The sequence below is a fragment of the Pan troglodytes genome, chromosome 11 (assembly GCF_028858775.2).
Source record: "Pan troglodytes isolate AG18354 chromosome 11, NHGRI_mPanTro3-v2.0_pri, whole genome shotgun sequence".
Taxonomy (NCBI): domain Eukaryota; kingdom Metazoa; phylum Chordata; class Mammalia; order Primates; family Hominidae; genus Pan; species Pan troglodytes.
This window is the reverse complement of record NC_072409.2, coordinates 96329159-96347524: the sequence shown is the minus strand read 5'-3', so window position 1 is coordinate 96347524 and position 18366 is coordinate 96329159. Positions and strand designations below refer to the sequence as shown.

General features: G+C 41.0%; 1 protein-coding gene across 4 annotated transcripts in view; it reads right to left on the bottom strand.

Annotated features, from left to right (window-relative positions):
- Positions 1-18366, bottom strand: part of SLC24A2 (solute carrier family 24 member 2) — a 276593-nt gene that overhangs the window by 47703 nt on the left and 210524 nt on the right. For all 4 annotated transcript variants that reach the window (XM_016960672.4, XM_054658741.2, XM_009456372.4 and 1 more), the window contains 2 exons: positions 15599-15697; positions 12028-12146 (listed from right to left, as the gene is read on the bottom strand). In XM_016960672.4, coding sequence (XP_016816161.1) covers positions 12028-12146; positions 15599-15697 — 218 coding nt within the window. The remainder of the gene's footprint in view (positions 1-12027; positions 12147-15598; positions 15698-18366) is intronic.

Below are 18366 nucleotides of genomic sequence, written 5' to 3'. Positions count from 1 at the left end.
CTCTACTTTCCTATCACTTATCTCTTATCCATAAGATAAGTGAAAAAGAGGTAAGTTTACGTGTTTCTTTTTGGAAGGCAATGCCATCTGAAACATTTGTCTTGCCTTCTGTGTGAACATCCTAAACCAATAGAGCTAACAGTTAAGTGGAAAACAGACTTTTTTTTTTATTTTTTGAGATGGAGTCTTGCTCTGTTGCCCAGGCTGCAATGCAGTGGTGTGATCTCGGCTCACTGCAACCTCCGCCTCCTGGGTTCAAGGGATTTTCCTGCCTCAGCCTCCCGAGGAGCTGGGACTACAGGTGCGTGCCACCACACCTGGCTAATTTTTTGTATTTTTAGTAGAGATGGGATTTCACCCATCCAGGATGGTCTTGACCTCCTGACCTTGTGATCCACCTGCCTCGGCCTCCCAAAGTGCTGGGATTACAGGCGTGAGCCACTGCTCCTGGCCGAAAACAGACTTCTTAAAAATGATAAATCATTGCTTGCCTGGTGGTAGAAAATAGTATACTCCCTTTATAATACCATCATATGGTTTGTTTTATATATAGATGGAAAAAAATCAAGAATTTGGCACCCTAAACACAACATGAGAAGGTTTCACTCAGTAATGGCCTCCTGAAAACAACTTAATCTTCTTGGACAAGACTCTGAACTGACATCAAGGTTTCAAAATATTTTGCTGTGAGTGATGAAGCTGTCTGGACCTAACTTTTCTGAGAGGCCAAGAAACCATTCTGTAATCCTGCAAAATGGTTTCTGAAGAGTCTGGTGAAATGCAACTGTTTTCCCTCACTTTGCATTTTGCTCCAACGATTCTGAGGTGCAACTTATGGACGAGACTGATTTCTTTCTATATTGCTGTAGTAAATTGGTTCTTGTTGTTTTCATGGGCTTTGTAAATCTTGCTGATAAAATCCATAAGTGATTTGCTAACATAAAAGCTAACTGGAGAAACATAAAAAATAATTCAAAAATCATTTCATCTTATCAACTGGATTAAAATTAAAATTATTAGAAATACTAATGATAGTATTTCTTTCCAGAGTGGTAATGGATTTTTTTCCTTTTTATTAATAGCCCTTAATGTATCTTATGGGAACAATTAATAGACATTCTTCAAACTCCTTCAGAAAGCCCTATGACAAGTGGCATTTTTAATAGCGAGATTCTCAGCGAATATATAATTCTTTGTCAATATTGAAATTAAGGCAGAAACTCTAGAGTCTGATCTGTATCTACTTCATCTTTTAAATGTGTTGAAAGGCCTCTGAGTGCATCTTAAGCAGTTGGTAAATATTTTTCAGGTCATCACATACAGGAACTGGACCCCAGTTTTTCCTAAAAAAATATGTATGTACAGATGACAGAAAAAAAATCGCCTTCAGAAAATGGAACCCATGTGCCAAGGCCTGGTCAGTAAAAAAATTCCTAATTTTTGCTTGTTTTATAATTTGTCTTAGGTTTTCTCTGACACTAGTGGATTTCTTTTTTAAGGCAGTCATAGTTCTAATACTGTTCGGGCCTTGAAAAATCCAATCTAGGCTGGATTATGGTGGCTCACACTTGTAGTCCCAGCACTTTTGGAGCTCTGGGTAGAAGGATCGCTTGAGGCCAGGAGTTTGAGACCAGCCTGGGAAACACAGCAAGAACTATTTCTACAAAAGATTTTAAAAAATTAACTGGGCATGGTGGTTTGCACCTGTAGTCCTAGGTAGTTGTGAAGCTGAGGTGGGAGGATCACTCAAGCCCAGAAGTTGGAGGCTGCAGTGAGCCATGACTGCACCACTGTACTCCAGCCTGGGTGATGGTGCAAGACTCCAACTCTAAAAAAATAAAAATAAACAGTCTGATGAAAAGTCTTTTGATATTCTTATTTCTTTCACTATTCAGCTTTGGCATCTCTCCCCCAGCATTGCTCTTGTGTTCTAGTGGTGTCAGACATAAATACACACACACCGCTTTTCACCAATGCCTATACTTCTTGGGTGGCAGAACCTCTTATTATACTTCACTGATGTTCCAGGAGATTGAAAAACCAGGGAAATGCAATTCTTGCCTATGTTTAAAGTTTGAAAATGGTGGACCTGACTGTTACCCCTTAATTATTTAGAAAGGCGACTTTCTCTTTGGAGGTTCCCAAACCCTGTATTAAACCTCACCACTGCTAAGAACTTAAATGTTTGCTTACTAAGGATAATATTTTAGGAAGAAAGACATCATATGAATTCAGGTACCATATGCTTGGATAATCTTAGAAATCCCTATCAGAGCTAACATTTTTTGACCAACATTTATTACGAAATCTTCCAAAGAGGGTCTAAAATCATAGCTGCAACTTTAAACAACAATGACGATGCCAATCTGTAACAAAACTTCTGATTTTTATAATGACCTTCCTCCCTCCCTCCCTTACTTCCTTTTCCAACAATCTGTAACAAAACTGTTGGTTTTTATAATGACCCTTCCTTCCTTCCTTCCTTCCTTCCTTCCTTCCTTCCTTCCTTCCTTCCTTCCTTCCTCCCTCCCTCCCTCCCTCCCTCCCTCCCTCCCTTTCAATGGGGTCTCCTTTGTCGCCTAGGCTGGAGTGCACTAGGGTGATCATGGCTCATTGCAGCCTCTGCCTCCTGGGCTCAAGTGATCCTCCCACCTCAGACTCCAAAGTAGCTAGAACCACAGGTGCACGCCACCATGCCCTGCTAATTTTTTGTATTTTTGGTAGAGAGTGTTTTGTGATGTTGCCCAGGCTAGTCTCAAACTCCTGAGCTCAAGTGATCCACCTGCCTCGGCCTCCCAAAACTGGGATTGATTACAGGTGTGAGCCACCATGCCTGGCCATGACATGTTTTTTAAAATCAAGCTCAGAGAACTAAATTTAATAGTAGGAAGATACTTTTGAGCATTTCTCTTTTTAAAAAGAGAAATTAAAAAACCACAGTCACTTCCATCATGTTTCCCCTACTCATTCTTCACTTAGTGACATAAAACTCAAACATTTTTATCAGCACCATGAGGATTTATAAAAGCAGATCTTAAAAACTCCACTGAGTTTAGGTAAAGATAACAGTATGGAGAAATAAGTCAGAGCTGAATTCCTAAGAAGAGAAAGAGCTTAATATGGCAAGGTAATATTTGAATTGTAAAGTAAGAATAAAATCACTTGCATTTTACACATTCTCTATCTTCAGTCATCTGTTATCTACCTATCTATCTCTGTATCTATCTGTCTATCAATCAATCACATTCCTAGGAATGTCATTTTCTTATATAAATCTGTTTGCCCACAGGTGCATTTGGGAAGCTCTTAGCCAAAGCAGGGACAATTCTGATTTCCCTAAGGACAGAAGGAAATCTTAGAAGTGAAATGAAATAAAAACTGCAACACATAAAAAGCCGTCTCATGCTACATGAAAATGTAGGACACAGTTTTTAAAAGTTGAATTTTTAGATTTTAGAATCTAAGGAATTTGCAAGTCTCTCCCCCTTCTACCCTCATTGTGAGCGTATTTAAATGGTTTTGATGTGTCACAGCAGCAGGGATTATGATGCAGCAGGCCCGCAGTTTTGCAGTGTATGTGGGCCAAGTGCAAATCACCCATCTAGACTGGCAAAATTGAAATGTAAGAAAATGCTGGGTTCTGGGTGGGAGAGCATATTGCCTTGAATTGTCTTTCAAACCTGGCTAAATTCTCAACATCACTGGAAGCATTCCCTTTGAAAACTGGCACAAGACAGGGATGCCCTCTCTCACCACTCCTATTCAACACAGTGTTGGAAGTTCTGGCCAGGGCAATCAGGCAGGAGAAAGAAATAAAGGTATTCAATTAGGAAAAGAGGAAGTCAAATTGTCCCTGTTTGCAGATGACATGATGATTGTATATTTAGAAAACCCCATTGTCTCAGCCCAAAATCTCCTTAAGCTGATAAGCAACTTCAGCAAAGTCTCAGGATACAAAATCAATGTGCAAAAATCACAAGCATTCTTATACACCAATAACAGACAAACAGAGAGCCAAATCATGAGTGAACTCCCATTCACAATTGCTTCAAAGAGAATAAAATACCTAGGAATCCAACTTACAAGGGATAAGAAGGACCTCGGCAAGGAGAACTACAAACCACTGCTCAATGAAATAAAAGAGGATACAAACAAATGGAAGAACATTCCATGCTCATGGATAGGAAGAATCAATATTGTGAAAATGGCCATACTGCCCAAGGTAATTTATAGATTCAATGCCATCCCCATCAAGCTACCAATGAATGACTTTTTTCACAGAATTGGAAAAAACTAAAGTTCATATGGAACCAAAAAAGAGCCCACATTGCCAAGATAATCCTAAGCCAAAAGAACAAAGCTGGAGGCATCATGCTACCTGACTTCAAACTATACTACAAGGCTACAGTAACCAAAACAGCATGGTACTGGTACCAAAACAGAAATATAGACCAATGGAACAGAACAGAGCCCTCACTAATAATACCACACATCTATAACCATCTGATCTTTGACAAACATGACAAAAACAAGAAACGGGGAAAGGATTCTCTATTTAATAAATGGTGCTGGGAAAACTGGCTAGCTATATGTAGAAAGCTGAAACTGGATCCCTTCCTTACACATTATACAAAAATTAATTCAAGATGGATTAAAGACTTACATGTTAGACCTAAAACCATAAAAACCCTGGAAGAAAACCTAGGCAATACCATTCAGGACATAGGCATGGGGAAGGACTTCATGTCTAAAACACCAAAAGCAATGGCAACAGAAGTCAAAATTGACAAATGGAATCGAATTAAACTAAGGAGCTTCTGCACAGCAAAAGAAACTACCATCAGAGTGAACAGGCAACCTACAGAATGGGAGAAAATTTTTGCAATCTACTCATCTGACAAAGGGCTAATATCCAGAGTCTACAATGAACTCAAACAAATTTACAAGAAAAAAACAACCCCATCAAAAAGTGGGCGAAGGATATGAACAGACACTTCTCAAAAGAAGACATTTATGCAGCCAAAAGACACATGAAAAAATGCTCATCATCACTGGCCATCAGAGAAATGCAAATCAAAACCACAGTGAGATACCATCTCACACCAGTTAGAATGGCAATCATTAAAAAGTCAGGAAACAACAGGTGCTGGAGAGGATGTGGAGAAATAGGAACACTTTTACACTGTTGGTGGGGGTGTAAACTAGTTCAACCATTGTGGAAGACAGTGTGGCGATTCCTCAAGGATCTAGAACTAGAAATAACATTTGACCCAGCCATCCCATTACTGGATATATGCCCAAAGGATTATAAATCATGCTGCTACAAAGACACATGCACACGTATGTTTATTGTGGCACTATTCACAATAGCAAAGACTTGAAACCAACCCAAATGTCCACCAACAATAGACTGGATTAAGAAAATGTGGCACATATACACCATGGAATACTATGCAGCCATAAAAAATGATGAGTTCATGTCCTTTGTAGGGACACGGATGAAGCTGGAAACCATCATTTTCAGCAAACTATCGCAAGAACAAAAAACCAAACACAGCATGTTCTCACTCATAGGTGGAAATTGAACAATGAGAACACTTGGACACTGGAAGGGGAACATCACACACCGGGGCCTGTTGTGGGGTAGGGGAGGGGGGATGGAAAGCATTAGGAGATATATCTAATGTAAATGGCAAGTTAATGGGTGCAGCACACCAACATGGCACATGTATACATATGTAATAAACCTGCACGTTGTGCACATGTACCCTAGAACTTAAAGTATAATAAAAAAATATATATAAAAGAACTTAAAGTATAATAAAAAAAATAAACCTAGAAAAGAATCTGGAAAAAAAAAAGAAAATCTGCTTTTTGGAAACAAAAACCAAACACTTTGCCATCATACTAAAAAACGAGAAGTAAAAGTAAGGAGTATTGGCCGGGCGCGGTGGCTCACGCCTGTAATCCCAGCACTTTGGGAGGCCGAGGTGGGTGGATCACCAGGTCAGGAGATCAAGACCTTCCTGGCTAACACAATGAAACCCTGTCTCTACTAAAAATACAAAAAATTAGCCGGGTGTGGTGGCGGGCGCCTGTAGTCCCAGCTACTTGGGAGGCTGAGGCAGGAGAATGGCGTGAACCCGGGAGGCGGAGCTTGCAGTGAGCCGAGATAGTGCCACTGCACTCCAGCCTGCGGACAGAGCAAGACTCCATCTCAAAAAAAAAAAAAAAAAAAAGTAAGGAATATGTTCTTATAATTTTATCTTTCCTTTTTAACACAGCAACTACAAACGTCATAATGTGATTAATTTATATACCATAAACCATACTAAGTAAATGCTAGTAAATTTTTAAAATAACCAAAAAAAAAAAAATTTGAGAAGGTTGATAAATTCTCAGTGGCATCCCAGATCAGATTTCTCAGTGTTGGAATCAACAACATTGGATCAGCAGTTATTGGGAAAAGCTAGTGATCGCTCAGCCATTTAAAAAGTCATATTATTTCTTGGTTCCACAGAATATACAAATGAAGCAAAAACTTCATTCCTCTGTGAGAGAGTATTTTAAAAATGCTCTCTATTGCCACGGTAAAGACTGTATGGCAGAAACCTCTCGGAGATGACGTGACAATGTGAAATTAGTTCACTTGTAAATAGGGTTTTTAAAACAGCAGGTTAATTACACAAGGCAGGCTAAACTCTCAGGAGAATAACAGTGTGGTGTATGGGGCTCATAATTTCTGCTAATAAAGTCAGGATGCGCACCTCACTCTTCATGGAACTTGCTAAAAATACAACTCAAAAGGAAATAAAACTAACAAAATGAAAAGCCATTGAATCATGTCCATGAAACTGTGCTTCAGGTGGCCTGATCATCCCGCGTTCACATTTTCCTACTGACTCTGGAGGCCCAGCCCTAATTCACCCCATCACCCAGACTTTCCAGCCTGGAAACCTCAGCATCATCTGCAGCTTCCTTTTCTTGTTCACTTTCTATGACCAAGTCAATACCAAATCTTCCCAATTCTGGCTCAGAAAGGACTCTCAAATCCAGCCTTGCCATTCATACTGCAGCTCATACATGGTCTACCAATAGACGCCTTGCCGTCTGGGCTATTCAATAGCCATTAAAAATGTTACTAAGTACTGCTAATAATAGCATACACCTATGCAGTGCTTATAATGTGCCAAGAACGGTTCTAAGAGCATTTATCCTCACAACAGTGCTATGAGATAGAAACCATTATTATCCCTGTTTCACAGAGAGGGAAAATGGATAACAGGTTAAGTCACTTTTCCAGGGTCACACAGCTGGTAAGCAGCAGAGCTAGGATTTGAATTCAGGTGGTCCATCCTCAGAGTCTGTGTTATAGTGACCAAAGCACATTGCTCCTGTATTCATTTAACCCATTATTATTTTTAGTGTTGCATTTTTTTTGGAAAAGGTAATGCAATTGCCTGGTTCAACATTCAAAAGTTATAGAAGGGTGCATATTAAAAAGCTTCCTTTCCATCCCAGTTTCCTACCGCCCCGGCCCCTGTGCTGGAAGTAAGTAGCATGACTAGTTATTTGACAGCATTCCAAGCAAATGCTTATATGCTATTTCCCTTCTCCCCCTTTTTTCAGTGTACAAATATACTGGATACAATTTGGCATGTTGCCTTTTTCACTAAACAACATGTATTGGAGGTCATTCCATAGCAGTACATGAAGAGCTTCTCATTCCTTTTTTTTCCCTTTCTTTCTGTTTTTTAAGACAGATGGTTGAAACTAAGGATGGGCAAACTTTTTCTGTAAAGGGCCAGATAGTAAATATTTTAGGCTTTGAGGTCCATATGGTCTCTGTCACATATGCTGCTATTGCTTCCTGTTTAAAAAAAGCTTTAGAAATGTAAAAACCCATTCTTGTCTCATGGGTCGTACAGAAACAGGCTGCAGACCAGATTTGGCCCGTGGACCACAGTGTGCCAATCCTGGAACCACAGGTTCTTACCTCACCTCCCTTTGTCTAGTAATTTTCTATTCTGATTCCTCTTGACCATTCTAAGAGAATTGTCTTTCTATAAAACAAATCTGACACTGCCACTGCTCCCTCTAAATCTTCTGCAGCTTCCCACTCCCAAGAGGAGGGTGAAGTCCAGACTGGTTGGCAGTGCGCACAATGTCCTTCATGATCCACATACTTCTCCTCCCCTCCACGTCTATCACACCAGTACGTGTCATCATCAGCTCTTTCCCTCAAGGCCTGCAACAACCTCTTTGCCCCACTATTGCCATAAACCCTCCTTCCCTCAAATGCAACCTCTAAGACACCGTGGCGCCAGGGATCTTTTACAAGTGCAAATCACATCTGCTAACTTCCAATGGCTTCTTGCTGCCCCAGACAGAAGTCAGCTACCCTATCATGATCTACAAGACCTACCAGCTCTGCTTGGCCCTCCTCTCTGACTTCATTGCTACCATGCTTCCTCCTTCCACTCCTCTCTCTCCAGCCATACTGATTTTTCTGTTTCTGAAACAAGCTAAGTTTATTTCTGCCTTTGTGGGTGCTGTTCCTTTGGCTGGCTCCTTCTTGAACTTCAGTCTCAGTTCAAATGCCATTTCCTTGGAGGCCTTCCCTCATCTCCCAACTCACAGGAGCCTCTCCATTTTCCTTCCATCCTATCACACTGCTTTGTTTTGTTCATGGCCTTTGGGGTCATGTATAATCACGTTGGGTTGTGTTTACATTCTCTGCTTTGCTAGAACACATGGGCATCTCCAGTGCCCAGTACATTGTCTGACACATATTAGGTAAACAATCAAAATTTTCTGATTAGATAAACAATGGAAGAAATTTGAGCCAACTTACCTTTTCTAGTGGATATCTCCTTACTCCTCACCTTGTATTTTAGGCTCCAGTTCTATCATCTTTCTCTCCAATCACTAAACATGACTTTCCCTCTTAAGGTTTTACACCTTTGCACATGTTGTCATTTTGGTTATTTCTTTATTCTTTGAGGGACAAACTCCTACTCACCCATCAACACCCAGCTTGAATGTTGCCTCTTCTATGGAGTTTTTACATCTCCTCTGTTTAGGACCAACTTCTTCCTTTGGCAGGCTCTCAGAGCACTTTGTATAGACCTCTAAGATCATACCAGGTCATAATTATTTACCTAACACAAATGTTCACTGATTATTTATACCCTGAATACTCCCCAAATATTATATACATAAAACCATTTCACTTTACATACAATGAGCTCTTTCAAGGAAAGGACACCTCAAATGGTGTTTTAATGATAAATATGAATACACAATATCAATATCTAGCATCTAACTCTGTACTAAGGGCTTTATGTACATTATTTCATTTAACCCTTATGATAGCTGCAATGAAGCAAGTACTGTTGCTACCTGCACTTCACAGATGAGGCAACTAAATTAAAGCTCAGGGAAGCTAGGTAACTTGACCCTGGTGGATCCAGAATTCACTACCAGGCTGTCCTACAGTGGGCCATGGTGACCTCCAGGCCCAGGTCACCTGATTGCTCCTGAGGTCCAGGTCATCTGATTGCAAGTGAAGACCTGATTGCTCTTGAACTCTGAGCCTAGCAGGGTGGTGCACAAATCTGTCCTGTTCCCCTTTGTGGAGACCTAGGGCCACAGCTCTGCTCAGAGAGGGGTCATCTGGGACTCTTTTGCTCCCCTGCAGCAAGGTCCTCCCTTGCAGGGGCACAGATGTCCCTCTGTCAGCCAGATGGAGAGGCATGGGGATGAGGCTGCCCTCTGCACACCTATGACTGTGCCATCCCCAAGGGCAGCCAGATGTCCTTGGGGCCTGCCTCCTGCTGCCACACGCTGCTTATCCATGTGGACATAAGCTGCTCTGCCAGCTCACTCTTGAGCTAATGCAAAGGGACCACAGGGCTCTGGGCAGGAAGGTAAGGAGCATAGAAGGCAGAGGAGACAAGGGCAGAAGGAGTGGCAGGCTCCTTATTCTTTCTGTTAAATGAAGAAACTTTCCTTAGGAAAGAAATATGTAATTTCTATCAGAGAATAAGGGTAACAGGCAACAATTAGCATTTTTTTTTCTTAAGTGGCTGCTAGGTTATATTGACTGTAGTCTGGTTTCTGTTTGCAGGCACTGTATCACTTTTCAGCTCATTGGGGCAAGTTCTGTCTAGAGAGTGCTTTCAAACTTTAGGGTAGTGCTACTCCAAGTATGGTCCTTGGACCAGCAGCATCAGCATCACTGGGGAGCTCATTAGAACTGCAGACTCTAGGCCTCATGGCAGACCTGACAAATTCAGAATCTGAATTTTAATATGACCTCCCCAGAGAATTTGTAAGTACATTAAAGTTTGAGAAACACTGAGCTAGGTAAAATGCAAGTTTTAAAATGCCTAATTAACATGCAAGTTTGGGGCTCCAGGTCTTAGAAATTCTGATTCGCCTGATCAGGATGAGATCCAGAAATCTAACAAGCACCAAAGGTGGTTCTGCTTACATTTTGAGCAACTGTGTTCTAGAGAGAGTGGTGGAAATTGTACAGTTGGACGGTCCTGAGATGAAATCTCAGCTCTACCATCTACAAACTAGGTAACCCCAATTAACTACTTCATCTCACTGAGCTTCAGTTTCCTCAACTATAAAATGGAGCTACTATCCAGGCGCAGTGGCTCACGCCTATAATCCCAGCACTTTGGGAGGCCAAGGCGAGTGGATCACCTGAGGTCAGAAGTTCGAGACCAGCCTGATCAACTGAAACCCCATCTCTACTAAAAATGCAAAAAAAAAATTAGCCGGGTGTGGTGGTGCGAGCTACTCAGGAGGCTGAGGCAGGAGAATTGCTTGAACCCAGGAGGTGGAGGTTGCAGTGAGCTGAGATTGAGTCACTGCACTCCAGGCTGGGTGACAGAGTGAGTGTCTGTCTCAAAAAAAAAAAAAAAAATGGAGCTACTAATGCCTACACCTTCAGCTGTGAGGTTAAAGGTGATAACATATGTTGATATGGTTTGGCTCTGTGTCCCCACCCAAATCTCATCTCAAATTGTAATCCCCATATGTTGCGGGGAGGAGCCTGGTGGGAGGTGATTGAATCTGGGGGTCAGATTTCCCCTTTGCTATTCTCGTGATACTGAGTGGGTTCTCATGAGATCTGGCTGCTTGAAAGTGTATGGCGCATCTCCATTCCCTCTTTTTCTTTCCTGCTCTGCCATGGTAAGACACGCTTGCTTCCCCTTCACCTTCTGCCATGATTATAAGTTTCCTGAGGCCTCTCAGTCATGCTTCCTGTTGAGCCTGTGGAACTATAAGTCAATTAAACCTCTTTTCTTCATAAGTTCTCTATAGCAGTGTGAAAATGGACTAATACATATGTAAAATGCCTAGTACCGAAGCTGTGGCAAATAGTAGGTGTTTGATAAATGTTAGGTTTTACAACTACTAGACTGAAAAGTTCAAGTGGTTGTGCCATTGAATAATGGGTTGGGCCAGAGAGTGTTAATTTCAACCACAGGGACAGAGAAAGCCAAAGGGGGCTCACTGAGTCTGATGGCTGTGGTTTCTCTATTACTTAACACTGACCTTAAAGACACAGAGAAAGGATTAAACTGCAGCAGGTATCAAGCTTTATCATACATTAAAAATCACCTTGGATGCTAATTAAAAATGCTAATTCAGGATTTTTAAATTTAAACAGGATGTGCTGCTTCCCAGTGATCCTGTTTCACCACACCTGGTATATGGCCCAGGGATCTACATTTTCATCCCCAGGAGATACTGATGCATGAGTCCTTCAACCTCACCTGGAGAAACAGTGGCTTAGAGAATATTCATATTCATTCAATAAATGTAGAGGCTGCTGCATGTGGGACCCTGGGGTGGCACTGGGAAATACACACAAGGATGTATAAGGCCCTACCTGATTCCTGCCCAGCTGAGAGCTGGGGCTTCCAAGGAGAATATAGGGTCTGTGCTGCCACGCTAGGATATCAATTAAGAACAACAGCCCAGAAGAGCAATGGAGAAAAGCCATACCTGGGCTTCTGCACCTTCAATGTTGTGGGAGAGATTTCCATTTTGTACAGGTTCTGAAGCATCACTGGATGGTGTCATTTCAACATCTGTGCTGGTGCTGTTTGGAAGCTCAATTTTTTCTGTGATATAATTTAAACACACACACACACACACACACACACACACACACACACACACACACACACAGAGAGAGAGAGAGAGAAAGCAAATGGAATCAATGGGGGTAAAGAGCAATATTGAAAAGAGCTTCCTAAAATGTTGGGCTAAAGCAGAGGATAGTGGTGTCCCAGGGGCGATAAGGCCCAGGGCTGATATTGAGCCAAGCGGGAAAGGATTTTTACCGTTCTTCCCCATGTCTTTCAGCATACGGCCTGCCCCCTTAATAGTGCCCTGGCTTCCTGCTCTGGCATGACACTTTACCTTGGGTGCCCTATCAGCTCCCATGATATGCCTTTCTTGAGCCTAGGCAAATTTACCAACTAGCTACTCAGGAAACATGAACATAGACATTTTAAAACCAAAACCACACGCAATCTACATACTATTGTTTACACCCTGGACTGTACCCTTCAGATATTTTCTTACAGTAATATCTTTTCTTTGATACTGTACTCTGGAAAGGATATTAGCTAGGGCTTCAGGGTCCTAGACTTTACCCTGCTTTGATCAGGCTGCTATCTTAGGCTAGTTCCCTTCTTCCTCTGGGACTTGGGAATCTTATCTGTGAAATAAGAGGGTTCGACAGGTTGACCTCCAAGGGACATTATGTTCAGCTGTAATTCAGGCTCTGTGAGTGGAAACTCTTCCAGTGCCTAGGTGGCCATGGGCAGGGCAGCCTGGTGAATACAACTTAGCACACTCCACACCTGAGCATCCTATTGCAGGCAAGGCAAGGGGGAGCTCGACAAGTAATAGAGGCTGAAGGCTGTGTCATTCCTGAATCAGAGAGAACATTTAGCTAGAGTAAAGCCAGAGGGTCAGCAAGTGCAGATTTGACACTTGAGAAGTGACTCTAGGGTAATGGTTAAGCACTGGGAGTCTGTAACGCTGGGAATCAGACAGGCCTGGCTTCATATTCTGGATCTACAACTTGTGCTGTTTCACCCTTTGCAAGTGACTCAACCTCTCTGAAATTCAGCTTCTTCATCTGTAAAACTGGGGTGATGGTAACAATACTACTACTACTATTACTGTTGCTACTACTACCACTAACAACAACAATATGATCAAAGAGTATTTCTGTAAAGATTAAATAAGAAAATGCATATAAAACACTTAGCATAGTGTCTTGTACAGAGCAACCAAGAAGCATAAACTATTTGGATCCTTATTATAGTGCCTGCCTTTCACTAGAAGATTTTTTTTTTTGTCATGTCAAAGAGGAGTACCTCCAGGTGATCAATGTTCCAGCACAACTGAGGTCTGCTGAACTTCATCGCGAGGGAAATTAAAAGGTTCCTATTGAAAGCACACACTCTGGCTGTTTTGGGTCAAATCATGGATTTTGGGATGCAATGAGGCTGTAGTATGCTGTCAGGGTTGCTGGGGGTATCAGAATGCTCATCATTATCAGATCCGAGCAGTATCAGCTGCTCATCAAACATAAGAATGTGCTTTTTTTTTCCTAGCAACTTCAGAGGGACTAGACATTTCCATCACTGGTGCTTAAGAAAATAATTTGAGAGTTACATAAAAATTGTGGAGTTTGAAGCAGCCAAATTTTGGAAATCATAGGGAAATATTTATGTTTATTTATGTATTTAGTTGTGGAATATAGACACATGAATAGATTTAAATATGGAAAACCATAGAAACTCAAATTTACTTTATCTTTCCAAGTTTTTAGTAGTGACAGCGATACGTATGTGATGTGCTGCATGTGGCTATGCCAGTTTATCTTAGTATGCTTGATTCAGTTATTTAAATAAAAAATCATGAAGAACCTTGGGTGAATAAAACTCTGTTTGGAGAATTCTATTGGCTGATGTGATAAAACCTTAGGATTAGCCTGCAATGGTCAAATTGACCCTAGCAACACAAAATACTGGGTAAAAGGGGAGTTAACATGTCCAAGAACAGAGATGAACAGATGAGCAGAGACTGCCTGCCAGGCATAATATCTAACCTGTGTGTGCACATCTTAGCTTATAAAGTGCTTTTACACAGCAGGCTGAAGGTTCATAATAAAAGAAAATATGAAAATAAATCTTGGACTTACTTTGAAAAGCATTAGCTAGTTACAAAGTCATTCAGAGACCCAATAACATTTTCTAGTTCAAAGTCATTGAGAGCCCCAATAACATTAGAAGAATCCTTGGCATTAAGTGTCCTACCTCCTTAAAAAAGATTAAATCCAAGTCTAAGGTTGGCCAGTCATTAGGAGGAGGAGGACTGGGACTGAGCCCAGGACTCTAATTCTTTTACTCCAAGCTACCTCATTCTATAAAAGACAAGTCAATATGTGAAGCAGAAAAAATAGCTTGTGTAGTTGAATCTAAACATCACAAACAAAACTCAACCTATGCGGTAGACTTTCATGGTGTGGCTTTACATTTTTATAGTACAAAACCAAAATATGCTTATTCTGAAAAACTTTATAGAAGCATAAAGAAGCAGAAAAAATATATATAACTCATAATCCCAGCTTTAGGAAGTAAGTATTGTTAACATTTTAGCTGACTTCTTTCCAGTTTTTCTTTTCGTATCTAATTGCATCTTAACTGTTTCTCAGCCAAAAATTTTCCCTGAGGTAGAAGTTGGGATAACAGGAAAGGCAGAAACTCTTCTACGGAGTGTCAGTATTTTGAGAGCAATGCTGTTGAATTTTGTCTGCAGATAATTTTAGTTACTTGGGTAATAGCTTCGTTTATAGCATAGATCCAGATCAGGTTAAATTTAGTTTGAATTTAGAATAAGAGAGCTATATTATAGTTACAGACAGGAGAGAAGGAACATCATGTTCCATTTTAAAATAAGATGCCTGAATGTCACAATCTTGTCATACAGGAGCTCTGCAAAAGTCAGTGAAAAGAGACCTGGGGGCTGTTACTGCTGAATTCTTAAAAACGAGAGGCAGCATCATCTCAAAAGGACTCTGTCACTCAGTTCAGGAGTGACCAAGTGTGTGCCATAAGCAATATCACAGGTATAAAAATCTGGTTACCAGTCAAGACTTACAGAAAGGGGACTCTCACCTTTGATTAAACATTAAATGACATTGTGTACGTGTGCGTGTATGCGTGTGCATGTATCCTGTTTATGTGGAATCCCTGAAATACAGTGATTTTCTATTCTTGAATGGAGATGACTAGTTAAGAGATGGTTTTACTTCAGGTTCCTCAGAGAATAAATTTACTCTTCTTCGACTTCTAGAGTTACTGGTGACATACTGTGTCCATGCATACCCTGTACACACTAGGGCAAGAGGGACTCATTTCCTGTTGCACAGGGAAGGGCTGTGCTGCAGCAGTGTGTGTCTGCACTGAGTCAGGGGTGCCCACACTGGTCCTGACTCTCTGCTCCCCTCGCTTCCCCCAGGAAAGGTATGGGGTGGATGTTTCCCTGCACTCACCCACGTGGTTGGCAGCCCCATTCTGCCGCTCGTTCTCATCCACATGACATTTCTTCTTGGCGATCTTGTGGAGAATTGAAGCCTTTTCTCTGAACCTCCCTGAAGCAAAAGAAAGTGGCAGGAAGGAGACACAATAAGAAAGAAGAGAGTCTCAGGGCAAAGCAGGCATGTGGCCTCCTAAGTCACGCTGCACTAATAGCATGACCACTCCATTCTGTCCAACCCCAATGCACCAGGACCTTCCTGAAGGGTACTTTCTTGCCTTTGTAGATTTTTCAGCCCAATTCTCTATTTGAGAATCTCTTCCCTCCCTTCCCAATTGCTCACAAAATTAACAAAAGCACCAAGCAACACTAAAGCTTCCCTACTGCTGAGATCCAAAACAGGTCTAGAGAAACAGAGCTGCTCTGGAGGCATGGCCATTTCTCTGAAATTAAATGCTCATTCCAGACCAGATTTTTGACAATGGGCTGGGAAGGAAAGCCAAGCCCAGGGGTCCTTTGATTTGACTTCAGTTTTCAAACATTTACACTTTGAGTATCCCTAACTGAAAAAACCAAAATCTGAAATCTGAAACACTTCTGGTCCCAAGCGTTTCAGATAGGGGATACTCAACCTGTCTTATAATTAACATTGCTGTTTCTAAACGAGTAAGGAACATGCATCACAGCTTTCCAAATTAGCTGAGTCAGCTGCAATTAAGGCATCAAGAAGGCAACTGATTCCATTTGTGGATTTAGGGCAAGGAAGGATCAACTGAGTGCAGCAAGTAATGTTGGTGATGAGATGCTTTGGGAATGGTGCTGGACATGCATATTTATAGCAGCACAATTCACAGTTGCAAAGTGGTGGAACCAACCCAAACGGCCATCAATCAACGAGTGGATAAAGAAACTGTTATATATATATTATATATAGTTATATATATATAATATATATATAAAAATATTCCAACATATATATATGATGGAATACTATGCAGCCATAAAAAGGAATGAATTAACAGCATTTGCAGTGATCTGAATGAGATTGGAGACTATTATTCTAAGTGATGTAACTCAGGAATGGAAAATCAAACATCGTGTGTTCTCACTGATACGTGGGAGCTAAGCTATGAGGATGCAAAGGCATAAGAATAATACAATAGACTTTCGGGACTTGGGGGGAAGAGTGGGAGGGGGACGAGGGATAAAGGGCTACAAATATGGTGCAGTGTACATATGGTTGATGGGTACACCAAAATCTCACAAATCACCACTAAAGAAATTACTCATGTAACCAAATACCACCTGTACCCCAATAACTTATGGAAACATAAAAAAAGTTACTAGAAAAATGCCATTCTCAAAGTAATCATTTTAAACAGCTGTAACACAAGTGCGATGTTTCATTTCTTCTTTATTATTGACATAATAAGTAAATGCATGCAATAAGCCAAAAAATAAAAAAATAAAAAAAGCAAGCAAAAGTGCAGAGATTAGGGAAACAGCACATTCCTCTTCTTTTTATCCTTTATTTTCTTCCTTGGGAACATTCAAGGTATAAAAAAATTCTCATTTTAAACTGATTATTGCCTAGATTCAGATATAATGAGTATCTCAAGCACCACAACCCCTACAGTTTTCCCACGATGTATTTTTTTTCCGGCTGTGTTCTCTAGCAGCATATTAACAGGGGATCTCATTCTACTTTTTTATTTAGAACCAAACCAAACAAATATGTTTCTCCTGGAGAGCTTCTTTTCCTAGGATAAAGCATGGCAGATTGGCACCCACTGCCCACCTCCATGGTTTGGAATCATGGCGTGTGGTCATAGTGATGACTTGTGTGACTGGCTGGGAGTGACAGCACCTGTAAACTAGAGTCAGATCAATGGACTCCAATGGTGAAAATGACACGAGCTGTGACCCTTTCTGCTCACGGCTCCATTAGTCACAAGCCTGGTCTCTTTGCCACAACAAAGGCAATCTCTAGGCCATAAGTACCTTAGTCTAGGCAATGAATGTACACCACTGAGTACACTCTCAAAAGAAGTAGGAAAGAAAATATTTCATGGAGAAAAGGAGGTTGGTGTGTGGCTTGGGCTTCCTAAGGAGTGAGAAAGAAGGATGAGGTGATAGGCACAACTCCATCCATGAGGAATGCTGAAGGTCAGCATTAGATTCACCACCCTGGAAGGTAGCTTGAATTTGGTTGTTTCTATTTAATTTCCAAGGGAAACTCTGGGAAGAAAAAGGGAAAAGAAATCCTGGAGACTAGGAAAAGGAGGTGGTAAAGAAGAACAAGAGAAGAAAGAAAAAAGAGAGAAAAAGAAATGCAAGGATGGAGGAGGCAGGCAGGGGCTATGATTGCCTGAAGATTTTCCAGGCTGTGTGGATGCAAGATACTTTCCTGGCTGCCAAACCTAGTCTTATTTGAGGACTAGATAAACAGATAATAAGAGTGAGCTTGAGTACTCTGCAGTCCTCAGCCTAAAGAGGAGTTACTTTTTGCGAAGACAACTCCAAAAAGTCCCACATCATCTGGTTTTCCACCCAGAAGAGGAAAAAAGGAGGTTCTGAAACTTTATTGGAGATGATGCTTCTTCTAATAAAACCATCCCATCATGGTCTCAGGGCTATTGTTTGAACTCAGAACATCCTGCCACTCTAAGAAATATAGATGATCAATATTTGCTATTGGAAAGTTATCTGTAAGATAATAATAAAGCAGGAAAGCATTCAGAAGCAGCAACAAATAGGTCTGTGGAAATAAAACCTAAAATAACT